The following is a 13,586-nucleotide window of genomic DNA, read 5'->3' on the forward strand; positions in this document are numbered from 1 at the left end:
TTTAACCATCTGAGCCACACAGGTGCCCCTGATTCTTGTTCATATTGAAGATGCCTCTGATTTGAGTAGCTTTGGGAGGGAGAGTGAAGGAAACTTTGGCCACTGCCAATCTGCACATTGCCTGCAAGCCCCTAGGGCAGTGGGCCACAGAATACAAAGCTTCCAGCAATTGGCAGCTCTACAGTGAGGAGTCACCTACACAGGGCAACACCCCTTGAACTGCAGAGCCCCACAGGTTTGTCTCCTGTGATGAGGTGGCTCTAAAGCTCTCTTAGGTAGCAGAACTTAAGGTCTGTTCGGAGAGAACCGCTACTCTCAGGTGGCAGAGATTGGGTGAGTGACAAATCACACAGGGCACTTTGCAGCTCCAAATGGTCTGGATGAGGGGATCCCTGGGTGGCGCAGCGGTTTAGCGCCTGCCTTTGGCCCAGGGCACGATCCTGGAGACCCGGGATCGAATCCCACGTCAGGCTCCCGCTGCATGGAGCCTGCTTCTCCCTCTGCTTATGTCTCTGCCTCTCTCTCTCTCTCTCTCTCTCTCTCTGTGTGTGTATGACTATCATTAAAAAAACAACAAGAACAACAACAAATGGTCTGGATGAGAGGGATGCCAGCGCCAGGTGAGGGATATTTGTGATGGCATGTAGTTCCTAAAATATAAAAAAAATTCTCGAACATAATAATGACAATAAGACTGCGAAGGGCCCAAGCTCACAAAAGTCCTTAATTAATGCATGCCAGGCACTGTTCCCAGCATGCTACATTTATTAACATGTGAATTTACTTTGCACAAGCCTGTGAGGTAGGTAACGTTAGTAGCACCATTGTATACAAAAGTGGAGGCACCGCACAGGGTGGACAGCTTGCCCAAAGACATACACTTGGTAAGTGGGAGTGTAGAAATTGAGTGCAGGCAGCCTGACTCCAGACTCTGGGCTCTTGGCCCATCTCTATCCTTCGTGTACTTCTGAGGCCAAGGAGAGCCTTAAACTCCTGTAGCTCTTCAGCCTTCTTGGAGAGCATTGCATCCTTGTAAAGAGCAGCCAGCTGATTTTACAGATAGGGAAATGAAGGCCTGAAGAACAGAACGACTTGCTTAGAGCCAGGTCTAGGATGCAGGGCTTTGTGCATTTGATAGCTGACATTCATTTGGCACCAAAGTCAAACTCTTGGAACTTCTAGGAACAGGATTACCCTTAGATACAAGCAAAGGAATTGCCTTTTCCCAGTGAGGGGGGGCCAAAACGTAGGAGTTTTACTCAAGACTTTTCTGGGCATCCCTCTGACCTGGCCGGGAGCTCTTGAGGGCTGTGTGGGGGCCTGCTCTTGAGATATGGTCTGAACCCAGGCATGGCCCTTTGTGCAAGTCGAAGGCTTTGCCCTTGTGTGAGGAGCAGCGGACTAAGTTCCAGAAGCACAGGACTGCTGGGTCAGGGGTTCTGGAAGGTAGAGTGGAAATTGCCCCACTGTCTTCTTGCTCCTGGCCTAATGGCTCAGACCATTTTTAGATGTCAGGAAGTATAACAATATGGTACATTTATCTTGGTGAATAATGGATGAGCCCCGGGAAGGTACTGTACTTTTCCTGGTGAATTATTTACCAGAAGCCTCTAATTTGAGGGCTCTCCATTATAAATGGCCTGAATCTGGTATACAGAGAGCCCCTCCCGCCCCCCGCTTCCCCAGGTCTCCTGAGTACAGGCAAGCTATAACCTTTTGTGTCTAGTGAGTGATACACTGAGTAAACCCTGTGGCTCAAGCCAGGGACTGAGTTTGGAGTCTTTAAGGCTGCTGGGAGGGTTGGGGAAGACCTCCCTACTAGAGACACAGGAAGAGACCCACTAGGGGAGGCTGGGGGACATGTGGGGCTGAGCCCTGCTCTAGGCGGGAGGTGGGAGGGGGCCTGTGTATGCCAACATGTGTATATACTCCTGTGCTCTAGGTCTTTGTTTTTCTTGCCCCTTCCTCTGGGTCTCTGCGACTGTTACTCTGTCTGCCCGTATGTCTCTGCCCTTGTCTCTCTACCTGTTCACCTCTCGCCTTCTCCTCTTTCAGGGCCTGGGTCTCTCTCTACTCTCTGCTCATGCCTCTTCTTCTCTAAGACGGCCCACCTCCCTCTGCCTCTCTGTGAGTTGTTAGTCTCTGTCTGTCTCTGTCAATCTCCCTCCAGCCCTCTTTACCTCATTTCCCTGTCTCTATTCATCAGGGTCTACTTGCTTCCCCTCTTCCCTCTCTCCCTCCCTCCCTCCTGTCTCCCGCCCTTCCTCTTTTAACCCCACTCCCCCCTCTCTCCCTCCCTCTCTCCCTCCATACTTTGGAGGTTTGTAAGCACCTACTGGAATGGAGGGACAGCCAGTTCCAGACTTAAGTGAAGCCAGATCTTGGTGCCTTCCAGACCCTGACTCAAAGATCGACAGAGTAGGCATGAAATAAACTTGAGGTCTTTGTCATTTTTTTGGCTATTTTCAACTCAGTTATTGCATCAGCCACTCTTAGGGGCCTTTTTTTTTTTTCCTTCAGCTATTTGTGTGTGCTTTATTTATGTTTTATGATGTTTGCTCCCCAAAGCCGGTTATCCCTAAGCTTGAAGCATCTGGTGATGAGTTGCAAGTTTTTGCTGCTTTTAAAAATAACTTACAAGGAATTGTTTCCATTATTCATCAGTTTGTATTTTTTTTCATCTGTTGTTATTGATTTGGGGGTTGAAATATTCATTTTGCCATCTTTAGCCAGAATGCTTTCTCTAAATAGCTGATAAAAAAAAGAAAACCAACAACTCTCTTTTGATTATTTTCTTTAAAAAATAAAATCACCACCAGTGATTTGCAGTAAGAGATTAAATAAAAGAATAAAATTGTACTGTTAGAAAGTTTATATTTAAAGTGGGAAAATGAGGTTTCTAAGGAGTCTAAGAAGTATCTATGGTTTTTGGTTTTTTTTTAGTATCTATGGTTTGATTCTAACTCAGCAGCTGGCTTGCCTTCCACTTGCCTCTCTGTCCATGGTTCCCCCTTACCTTGTGACACCAGGCCAGACCCTGTCACATATGAGTAATATTTGAGCAATAGGTCCATGGCTTGCAGGATTTGGGCCCAACTACAAGATAGCCTTCCCCTTCAACATTTTTTCCAGCCAGGCGTGGTAGCAGAGGTGGCTGAGGGGAGAGCTTTTGATGGCAGGAGCAGATCTGTCTTCACAAGGAGGCAGTGGGCCTCATGGACAGTCTTACCCCCACACCTAGAGTCCAGGAGGGCAGCCTTGTCTATTCAAGCCGGTGGTTCTTTCAAGCCTCCTTCCTCAGTCTGGATCCTTTGTGTCCCAGGTTGAGGCCTAAAGCCTACAACATCCCTTTCTAAGACTCCTCCCTCCCTAGAGAGAAGGGTTGGTTTCCAGAAACAGCTGTTGGTCAGACAGGTGGAGAAGGAAAGGAAAGAAAAGAAGGCTGGGGGAGGGGCGCTTAGTGGATGGCATCTGCTTCTGACTCCTGGGCCCTGCCTTGTGCCCAGGCCTCGAGGGAACAGCCAAGCTGCAGTGTGTGGTGTCCAACGGGGTCTCCTGCAGGCTGCCCAGGGGCACATTCGTTTCCTGCACATGTGTTAGGCATCGCCGCATGTCACCGGCTGTGTGGCAAATGCAGCCCGCTGCCGCAGGCCCTGAGTGGCTCGTGCTTTCCACATCACACATAGCAAAGCGATTTCCTCACATTCCCCACTCTTGTCTGCTGCGGGAAGTGGTTTGCAGAGAGCTTCTAAATATAAAAGGCTGAGACCAACTCTTTTTTTCTTATCCCTTTGAAAGCAGCCTCTTCAGTGACTTTCTGGGTTTCTGGGGAGAATAAAGGGAGGCAGGAGAAGCAGGGGTATGTGTGTATCCCACCAGGCTCCGAGGACACCCAGCAGACAGAGTGGGACCAGGTGTACAGTGGTAGAGGCCAGGGAGCTGGGGGCACACAGGCAAGAGGGTTCGGGCTTCAAGACTAATCTTCAAACTGTGGACAGCTATGTTCATCCACTTACTTGCTTAAAAAAAATAAATTCCCCTGCTTCTTCCCTCCCCAGACCTAACAGTCTGTTCATCTGTTGGGAGAACAGCAGGAGGTGGGAGATGGCCACGGGGAAGGATCTTCAAAACACGGAGCTAAATGGGAAAAAAAAGTCAGAAGCAAAGTGAGAGATAATGCAAGACCACTTACAGGAGTTAAAAGGACCCGCCCTTGAAACAGTAATCACGTTTTACCAGAGCACACACGCAGAGAAAAGGATTTACATTACACACGCTAGAAGGGTTGGGGGAGGGTGTGGATCAAAGGGAATAAGTGAAAGAAGAGAAGCAGCCAGCATGGCATCATCGTGGCAAGAATGCAGGCGGACACAGGAGCAGGGGTAGTTCCGATCCTGCCATCTACTGGGATAGCCTTGACTCCCAATTTCCTCATCAGTAAAATGAGGCTGACCCCTGTCGAGGATTCTTTAGGTCAGAAATCATGTGCCTGTGCACGGGTCCCACAAGAAGCAGGCAGGCAGAGGAGCTAAGGCAGTGCCGTCTAATGGAGCTTTTTGTGGGGACAGAGTAGATTTTACATTTGCACTGTTTGGTATGGTGGCCTCTAGCTAGGTGTAGCTCCTGAGCACTTGAAATGTGCCCATCGCTATAGAGGAAATTCATTTTAATTAAGTTACATTTCAGTGGCTCCATGTGGCTAGTGGCTACCATATTGGACAGAGCTGGTCTAAGGGATATTTCAAGTTTTAGGAGTTGGGGAGGATTTTCTTTCTTTTTTTAAAAAAATACATATTTTATGTATTTATTTGAGAGAGAGAGAGAGAGAGCACAAGCAGGGGGAGAGGGAGAAACAGATCCCCTAAGAACAGGGGAACAACATGGGGCTGTGGAACAACATGGGGCTCAATCCCAGGACCCTGAGATCATGACCTGAGCTGAAGGCAGATGCTTAACCAACGAGCCACCCAGGTGCCTCCAGATGAAGTGGAGGCTGCTCCATCTAAAGGGCAGGAAATCATCTCCTCCCTTCCACAGGGAATTTGGGGTTAACTGCTGTGGCCACTCTGGCTAGGTCTGAGATCTGTGCTTACTGCCTTATCAGCCTCCCAGGGAGGAGGCAGAGACACATAAACAGGGCTCAGAAAGCAGAATCTCACAGAGTTTTCTGAGCCTGTCTTGAAAAGTAATAAACCGAGGCCAGGTCGCACAGGTTGTAAGGTCCTGCTCCCCAGGCTGTCATGGAGTTTCTGCCCTGCCTCTGGAGGAAGGACCACAGGATGCTCAGCAGGCTCACCTGGTGCCGTTCTCTTATTGTCTCACTTTGGTCCCCCCAGAGGCTAGACTCCCTGACCCCTCTGGAGCTGTGAGTGCACTAACTGAACTCCTGAGGTCTTCCTAGGACTGAGCCCTGGCTCATTTCCCAGTGCCCTGGCCCAGCACCTGTGTCGCCTTGCCTGTAAAGTATATTATTTCCACAGGCCTGGATCACCTTATCCAAGGACATTTTAATCTGGGGTCCATGGTTCCCTAGCATGTCTGTTTTTTTTTTTAATTATTATTAAGATTTTATTTATTTATTTGACAGAGAACTAGCACAAGTAGGGTGAGCTGCAACAGGAGAGGGAGAAGAAGTTTCCCCACTGAGCAGGGAGCCTGACATGGGGCTTGATCCCGGGACCTTGGGACCATGACCTGAGCCAAAAGCAGACGCCCAACTGACTGAGCCACCCAGGCGTGCCCTGCTTCTGGGCTTTTTTACTTCCCTGAAAAATATGCAGACTTTTGTGTGTCTATAGCTAATGTCTATTTCATTTGAATATCATTGACTATCCTAGGAATCTGAAAAAGAATCACTAAAATTGGTTCCAGGAGAGGAAACTGAGACCCAGAAAAGAAAAGTAAGTTGGCCAAGATTGAATAAAGGTAGATATAGGACAAGATTGTAGGTCAGATAGAGTCTTCAGTGATGTCATTCCCCCATAAATGCTCATGGGGTATTTACAGTGCCTAGGCACTCTGAGGGACACGGCTGTATCCTATTGGGCATGAATGTCTGCCTTCTCCTCAAGGTTACAGTCTTACTTATTTTTTTTAAAGATTTATTTATTTATTTATGAGAGAGAGAGAGAGAGAGAGAGAGAGGCAGAGACACAGGAGGAGGGAGAAGCAGGCTCCATGTCAGGAGTCTGACGTGGGACTCGATCCCGAAACTCCAGGATCGCGCCCTGGGCCAAAGGCAGGCGCCAAACCCCTGAGCCACCCAGGGATCCCCATCTTACTTATTTTTAAAAAGATTTTATTTATTTATTTGACACAGAGAGAGCACAAGCCCCAACTCTGACCTCCCTGCAAAATTCTCTGATGTCCTTTCCTGTACCCTGGGGTATTTCTTTTCTTTTTAATTTTTATTTATTTATTTATTATTTATTAATTTATTTGTTTGTTTTTATTTATTTATTTGAGAGAGAGAGAGAAAGAACAAGCAGGGGGAGCGGCAGGCAGAGGCAGCAGAGGGAGAAGCAGACACCCTGCTGAGCAGGGAGCCCAATGCAGGGCTCTATCCTAGGACCCTAGGACCATGACCTGAAAACCCTAGGCAGATGCTTAACTGACTGAGCCACCCAAACATCCCCTCAAACTTACAGTCTAGCACAGGGGTGCAGCTCACAGCCACAGCACAGAAGGGAATATCAGGAGTGTCACAGGCAGTGAGCTATCGATGCAGGTGTGTGACCAAGGCAGAGAGGTGATCCTCTGGAGAGGCAGGATGTAAGCTGAGCCCTTGGAATGGGAACAACTTGTCAGAAAGTGGTGCTGGGTCCCTGTTTGCAACCCACAGCTACCTCTGACCTGTACACCTGCCATTTACAGTATCTCTCTTAATCCTTCCAGGCCCTACCCTGCCCTTACCCATTTTGGGCTTTGGGGGCTGGTGGCTGGGATTGGGGAGGGTACTCTGGGGAACGGGCCCTTTGTTCCTATAGCTGCCTTTTGAGCTCTTTGCAGCTAATCCAGTGTTAGGTTTTGGGGACTGTCCCCTTACATCCCCTCTTTTCTTTAATTTTATAGAAAATAAATCTTCCTGGGAAGGAGTAGCAATTGGTTTGGGTCACTCTGCTTGTTAGTGGTTGTATAGAGATTAGAACCCAGGTCTCCTCCCATCATGTTCCTTTGGCCTGATCATACTACCTCACATGGTTGGGTGTTTAATTCATTGCTGCTTCCTTGAAGACAGCCATTTAAGTGTCCCAGGTGTGGCCCTCCCAGCCCCAACAGAAGTCAGGTTGGTTCCAGGGACCAATGGTGTGGCCATTGGCTGGGAAGCGTTTTAAGCCTCTTTGCTGGAGTATTTGTCCCTCTGGCTCAGATGCCACGTGGTGCTGGACACACGTGGTGCTGGACCTGCTGTTGCTGTGAGAGGTTGATCTTCCCCCTCCAGGGCCTCCCAGGAGCGGGCAGGACAGGTTTGAGTTGTGGTTTTCATCTAAGGTAGATGAGTTGGCCTGCTAGGTTGTTTCTGTCCTAATCTCTGGTGATTTTGTTCTCTTCCTCTAATCCGGATATGGGAACCTCTCCAGACGTTTATGGTTAAATCCCGGGACAGGAAAGTTCAGCTGGATCCCTTAGCTCTGCTCTCTCCTACGCTGCTCAGAACAAGGACTATGATGGCTTACAGAGGGCTGTGGGGCTCCTGTCCGTGCACCTGGGGCCTTTTGTAGACAGAAGGGGGTAGAAACTTCATGCTCTGCATCTGGGTCTCAGAGTTTGCTGTGGTCCGTTTCAAGTAATTCTCTGAATCCTTATGTTCTGGACTTATCAGAGAGTCTGAGTTCCTGGTGCTAAAACCACACACAATATCTTGGTGGTATACTGGTGTTAGAGAGGGACATTCCAGATCCCCAGATTCACGAACACTACTGAAGCATTTGTGTTTCTGCTGACCTCGGTGAACAGGTGAAGGGTGGGATAACTACGCTTGCTTTTAATCCATTTGGCTTATTCCTGCAGCAGTTTCCATTTGTTCCTCAAAAAAATTACGAATGTATGTGAGCCATGGACTTTTGGAATGGTTCAAGGGCAGGAGAAAGTATGCCAGTCAAATCCTGGAAGACCAAGGGGTCTGCAGTACAGTGTGTTTACCCACTGGGGAGAATGTGTGATGCAGGGACCCTGGTACCCTTGGGGCCTCTTACTTGGTGCCCTTAGAGCTTTTGGACAGAGGGGACTTGTGAGGAGGGCTGTTCTCATGTGGGTGAGGGGGCCTGGGGCTGTAGTGTTTTGTGGAGCATTTGTGCCTCTTGGGTTGAGGACTGCCTCTCCTGACTTGGGCCCTGACCCTGTGGCCCAGAAGGGGCACAGGGTGTCAGCAAACCTCTTCCTCGGGAGTTTCTGTGCCTTGACAGGAGCCACCTCAGCCTGGGCTCTGGGGGCCACCTGGGAGTCAGGGTCTCCCCCCGCAGGCACCCAGACTCTGGAGCCAGAGACTGAGTCTTAGGTGTGGAGGAGGCAGCCACTTCTGTGTGGCTGGCAGGCCTTGGGGGTGATCACCCATATGGTCACACACTGTTGTGCAAAATGCCCATGCCGGGGGCCAGCCAGTGTCTTGGTATCTCAGCTTGGTCTTGAGGTGTGTGTCTGAAAGATGGCGTTTTCTTTATTTGGTAAAAGGGAGAGAACATAGAATCAACCCATCAGGTTTGGCAGGTTCTGGGGCCTGTACAGGTCTTGGAGTGTTTTTCCTTGAGCAGCAGGAGGACCAGCCTGAGATGGGTAGTTAAGTGGCCCAGATGGATGCTTGGACCAAAGTAGCTGAAATTACTTCAGAGCAGAAAAACTTCCTGCTGCTCTCTGCTCTCCATAAAATCATGTTTACACATATGTGTGTGCACACATGCACACATAGACACACATGGGTCTCCTGGGCCTGGAGCCCAGAGAGCAGCAAGGAGGGCCGGCAGCAGACCAGACGCTTGCTGGGGGGGCGGGGAGTGGAGTTGGTCTGCTGCCCACACAGCCTTTCTCAGGGGGCTGGGGCCAAGGCATAGGCAGTGTCTGCATAGAGATGGCTGTTGGGGAGCTGAGGAAATGGCTTGGAAAGTGTCCTTATGGGTGTTTGCAGCTCCAGATTTGTTGGGGTTGGCACCTGGCGTGGGCAGACGGCTTCATGAGCCTTCTGCGCCCAGGGGAGCTGCCCTTGTACCTTGTACTTGCTGTGTGCTGCACTGTGGGCTTTGTATATGCAAACCCACCTGGCCTCACACGGCCTCAGTGGTAGGGCAGGGTCCCCATTTCACAGCACGGAAAAGGGTACAGAGAGGCCAGGCTAAGTCTGGCATTTCTGCCAGGGGCTCCTGGATCTGCCCCTGAGCCTTCTGCCCATTTTCCCCTCCAAGCAACACAATAGACGGAGTTCTTCCGCAGGCCATGCACCCTGGGCACGCCTCTGGTTGCCCTCTCAGCAAATATGGGTGCCACGGCCCTGGGCCAGCCTTCCAATGGCAGCTCAGAGCAGGGGCTGGGTGCATGGAGGAGGCCTGGTGGCTGTTCTCTCTGCCTTTTATAACATCTAAAGTGGGCCCCAGCCAAGCACTAACCAGGACCTGCTGTGAGCTGACGTCAGGACAGAGGGCCCCGCAGGGCCAGCTTTGATGTTTCCCAGGCCCTGTCGTGGGGGCGCAGGAGGCTCTGAGTGGCAGTCTGGGAATGCAGCATCTCTCACCACAGCTACAGAGCAGCCCTCACCCCAGGAGGGGATGCCGGAGGCTGAGCTGGGGTCCCTCTGAGTCATGCCATCTCTTCTTCCAGCTCAGGTTTCTGTGGCCAGTGGTCTGTGGTTCCTGCGAGCCTGTGGCCCCTTCCCTCCATCCCACCCCCACCTGATTATTCCCCTCAAACTTATCTGTTGTGGAGGCTCCTCCCCATCCAGGGTCTGGGAGTGGTCCTGGGCCTCTGGAGGGGGAGCTTCCTAACTTTCTTAAAATGAAAGTCCTTGAGCAGGACGGGTGACAGTGAAAGAAGGAGCAGTAGCTACCGTTCACTGGATTAGTTCTGTCCGAGTCTCTTCACCTGAGTTTCTGCCTTTGTGACTCATGATAGCCTACGAGAGAGGCAGAGGGAGCCAAGGTAGAGATTGTCCATCTTCCTTGCCCAAGGTCAACACCAAGCATGAGGGGCAGGAGTTGAGGCCGACCTGTCTGATTTCACACCCTTAACTAAGGTTCCTCAGCATGAGCGAGACTCCTGTCTCCCTGGGTCTGGAGAAGCTGAGCGGGAAGTGAGGCAGTTCACCTACACTTTGACGGCAGTGGTCTCTCTTTGGCCTTTAAGGAGCATCCTGAAATTCTGGATTGAGGGTCCCAAGAATTTGGTGAGTCACCTTTGTAGAGGCCCCTTGGCACATCAGCCTGAGTCTGCCCATCTGTGTCATGCGAGGCAGTCGGGAAATGTTCCAGACGCCTCCACATTCACCAGTTCTTGCCCCACACTTCCTTTAAGGTTACCTCAGTCAGCCAGTTAGCTGAGCGGCTTTGTGTGTCTGGCACTGTCTACAAGAGGGCTGTCTGCCTCTTCACCTGGCTGTGGGGACTGAGCCCCATTGTGGAATCAGCCATTTCCAGGTTAGTTGAGTTTGTGGACAGAGCTAGGAAGAGCGTGGGGCTAGGAATTGGCTTCCTTGGGTCATGGTCAAAGTAGCTGTTTGATTTTGGGCAAATCCTTACGTTTCCCTGGACCTGAGTTTACCTCTCTTTTCTACAAAGGGGTTGTGCCGAGTTGCCTGGTGAGGGCAGGGCCACATTCCTGTGTGGTGATTGGAAGTGAGTGGGGGTGTTTAGAATGTCAGGGTGACTGAGGATGTGCTTTTAGCAGGGCCCAGAGGACAGATTTGTTAACTTGCAGAGTGGGTGGGATGGACCAGCATTGAAGGCAATTGTCCCACCTTGAGAGTTGGGAGTGCCCCACTGAGAAGTAGTGGAGGTAGCTCTGGGCCCTTTCCAGCTCCATGGCTGTCTTGTGGGGTGGCACCTTTGAGGAGGTTGGGAGATGGACCAACACCAGGGCAGCCCCTCATCTGGACCTCACTCTGAGAGATTCTAGACTTATCTTGATGCTGACTTTAGGAGGAGCCTAGCTCTTACACCCTAAAGAACCAAACTACCATCTGGGGCTTGGAACAGCACTCTTTGGGCCACTATTGGCCTCCATCGGTTTGGGAAGGGAATAGTAGGACACCCCCCCCCCCCCCCTTAGCCTCTTGCCTACCAGGGCCACTTTGGTCAGAGGCAGAGCTGGCTTCTTCATGTAGGTGCCCCAGGAAGCCTGTTTCTTCTTCCTGGAGGAGCTGCATGTCCTCTTCTGTGTCGTCACCCACCCCTGGCAAGTGGGCTGGTGTTCCAGGCTCAGCAGCTCGGGGCCTCTGCAGGGCGCCCACATGGGCCAGGAACAAAGCCTGGTGTGTTAACTCCTGTTGTCACCATGCCACCTGCCCAGCCCTGCCCTCCGCCTCCTCAACCCATCTGCTGCTCAGGACAGGTTTCTCCCTCTCCCTCTGCTCCTACTGGCTATGGTTCCACCTTTGCTTGCAGGGTTCCCCTTCTCTGTGGGTGCTCTCCAGCCTCAGCTAGGGCTGAACTATTGGGGTGCAGGAGGGGGAATGGATTCAGGTGAAAACCTGGAACCACTGGGCTCCTCTCTCAGCACAGACAAGCCAGCCATGGCCAGACACATTGTTAGGGATAGAGGGTAGGATGTGAGGGTGGCTCTGGCATGTCTTTGGCAATAGCCCCAGATCTAGAGAATATTGGCTTCTCCTGTGGTGGAGTGGGTTGTCCCAAAGAAGTCCCTGGGGGATGCTGGGCTGCGGAACATCTATGGGTAGAATTCAAAGCCACCTCCGATGCCGGACCCTCAGTGGGGCTGTGAGTGTGAGTAATCCTTCCGAGATGCTCTGTGGATCATGACTTAACTCTGCTCAACATCCTGGATTCTGAAGATTGATGGGGAGGGCTGCCTGCTAATGTCCTCTGTTCCTCAGTCCAGCCTCAGGACCCGCAGGTCTGAGGCTTCTTATACGGAGACTGTCAGGTGTCCCTCCCCCCTCCCCCCAAACCTTGGAACTCCCGCTCTTTTCTGTGCTCTAGAGGCACTGGCTGCCTGCACTGTACACTGGGCATGAGCCTCTCCGTGTTCTGTACAACCGCCCTGTGCCCCCTACTGACAGGTATGTGCTGCGTCTTTGTATCCTGCAGAGCACCCAGCACAGTTGAAGAGTTTCTCAATGGATACTTGGCAATTGTGGTCCCCAGTCCTTCTCTCCTGCACGTCCTTGGACACCTCTCCTGTGCAGAGCCCCTTTCCTCCTCCAGCGCACAGCGTGACGGGTGACCTGTGTTAGGACAGTGGCTCTAGCTCCTCCTGACTGTGACTCTCCCGTGGTCCTATGTGCAGGTGCCCAGGCGGCCATTGTCTTCATCAAGGAGCCATCCTCCCAGGACGCATTGCAGGGACGCCGGGCGCTGCTCCGCTGTGAGGTCGAGGCTCCAGGCCCTGTGCATGTGCACTGGCTGCTGAACGGGGCCCCTGTCCAGGACACCGAGAGGCGTTTCACCCAGGGCAGCAGCCTGAGCTTCGCGGCCGTCGATCGGCTGCAGGACTCTGGAGCCTTCCAGTGCGTGGCCCGGGACGACAGCACTGGAGAGGAGGCCCGCAGTGCCAACGCCTCCTTCAACATCAAATGTGAGAGGTGGTGGGGGTAGAAGGTGCTGTGCTTGCTCCCTGCTGGTCCCTCCCTTACTGAGCCCTGTGGGACCCCTCCTTTCCCTCAGCTTCTCCCATTTCCAATTGAATGGGTCAGGGAGAAGGCAATTGTGGTTAGTTCTTTCTGCATGTGAAGGGAAGAAAAGTTTTGTTTTTTCCAAATCTAGGACCTTCAACCTGCTGGATGCTTTTGCAGATGGCTAGAGCAGCAAGGCAGCTCAGGGCTGACCTGCCACAGACCCGGTGGACACTCTGCTTCTGGTCCCCTACCTGCCCCCACCAGCCCCCCAACTCGTGTGTAGCCCTGGCCTCAGCTCTGCAGGGCTTTTCTCTGCACTGTCTCTTGGCTCCAGAGGCTCCTACAGGATGTGTCCTTTTCTGCTTTTCTTCCTTCCCTCTGCCCTCTGCTCTGCTTACTCTGCTCTGCCCCTCACTCTGCAACCATGGCCTCTGCTGCAGGGATTGAGACCGGTCCTGTGGTCCTGAAGTATCCAGCCTCAGAAGCTGAGATCCAGCCACAGACCCAGGTCACACTGCGTTGTCACATTGATGGGCACCCTCGGTAAGGAGCTGGCTTTGGGGCTGGGAGTGGAGAGGGTTCTTCTAGACAAGTAGGGCTATATCCCCTGAAACCTGGGCCCTATTCAGATGCACCTCACTTCATTCTGTGACCATTCCTAGTGACCCCAGGAGGAGCATTGTTGTGCTGCTGAATGATCCTGGATTCTGGGAGCTGAGAGTTGTAGAAACTCAACCCGATTATGCCCCTGAATTGTTGTGTGCCATTGTGCAAGTCACTCCCCCTCCTGGGCCTTGTTTTCCCCATTCCC

At 51.8% G+C, this 13,586-nt stretch overlaps 1 protein-coding gene across 1 annotated transcript in view; it reads left to right on the forward strand.

Annotated features, from left to right (window-relative positions):
• Window positions 1-13,586, forward strand: part of PTK7 (protein tyrosine kinase 7 (inactive)) — a 64,126-nt gene that overhangs the window by 29,744 nt on the left and 20,796 nt on the right. The window contains exons 2-3 of the mRNA XM_025418843.3: window positions 12,448-12,735; window positions 13,216-13,318. Of these exons, the coding sequence (XP_025274628.1) occupies window positions 12,448-12,735; window positions 13,216-13,318 (391 nt within the window). The remainder of the gene's footprint in view (window positions 1-12,447; window positions 12,736-13,215; window positions 13,319-13,586) is intronic.

This window comes from Canis lupus, chromosome 12 (assembly GCF_003254725.2).
Source record: "Canis lupus dingo isolate Sandy chromosome 12, ASM325472v2, whole genome shotgun sequence".
NCBI classification, from domain to species: domain Eukaryota; kingdom Metazoa; phylum Chordata; class Mammalia; order Carnivora; family Canidae; genus Canis; species Canis lupus.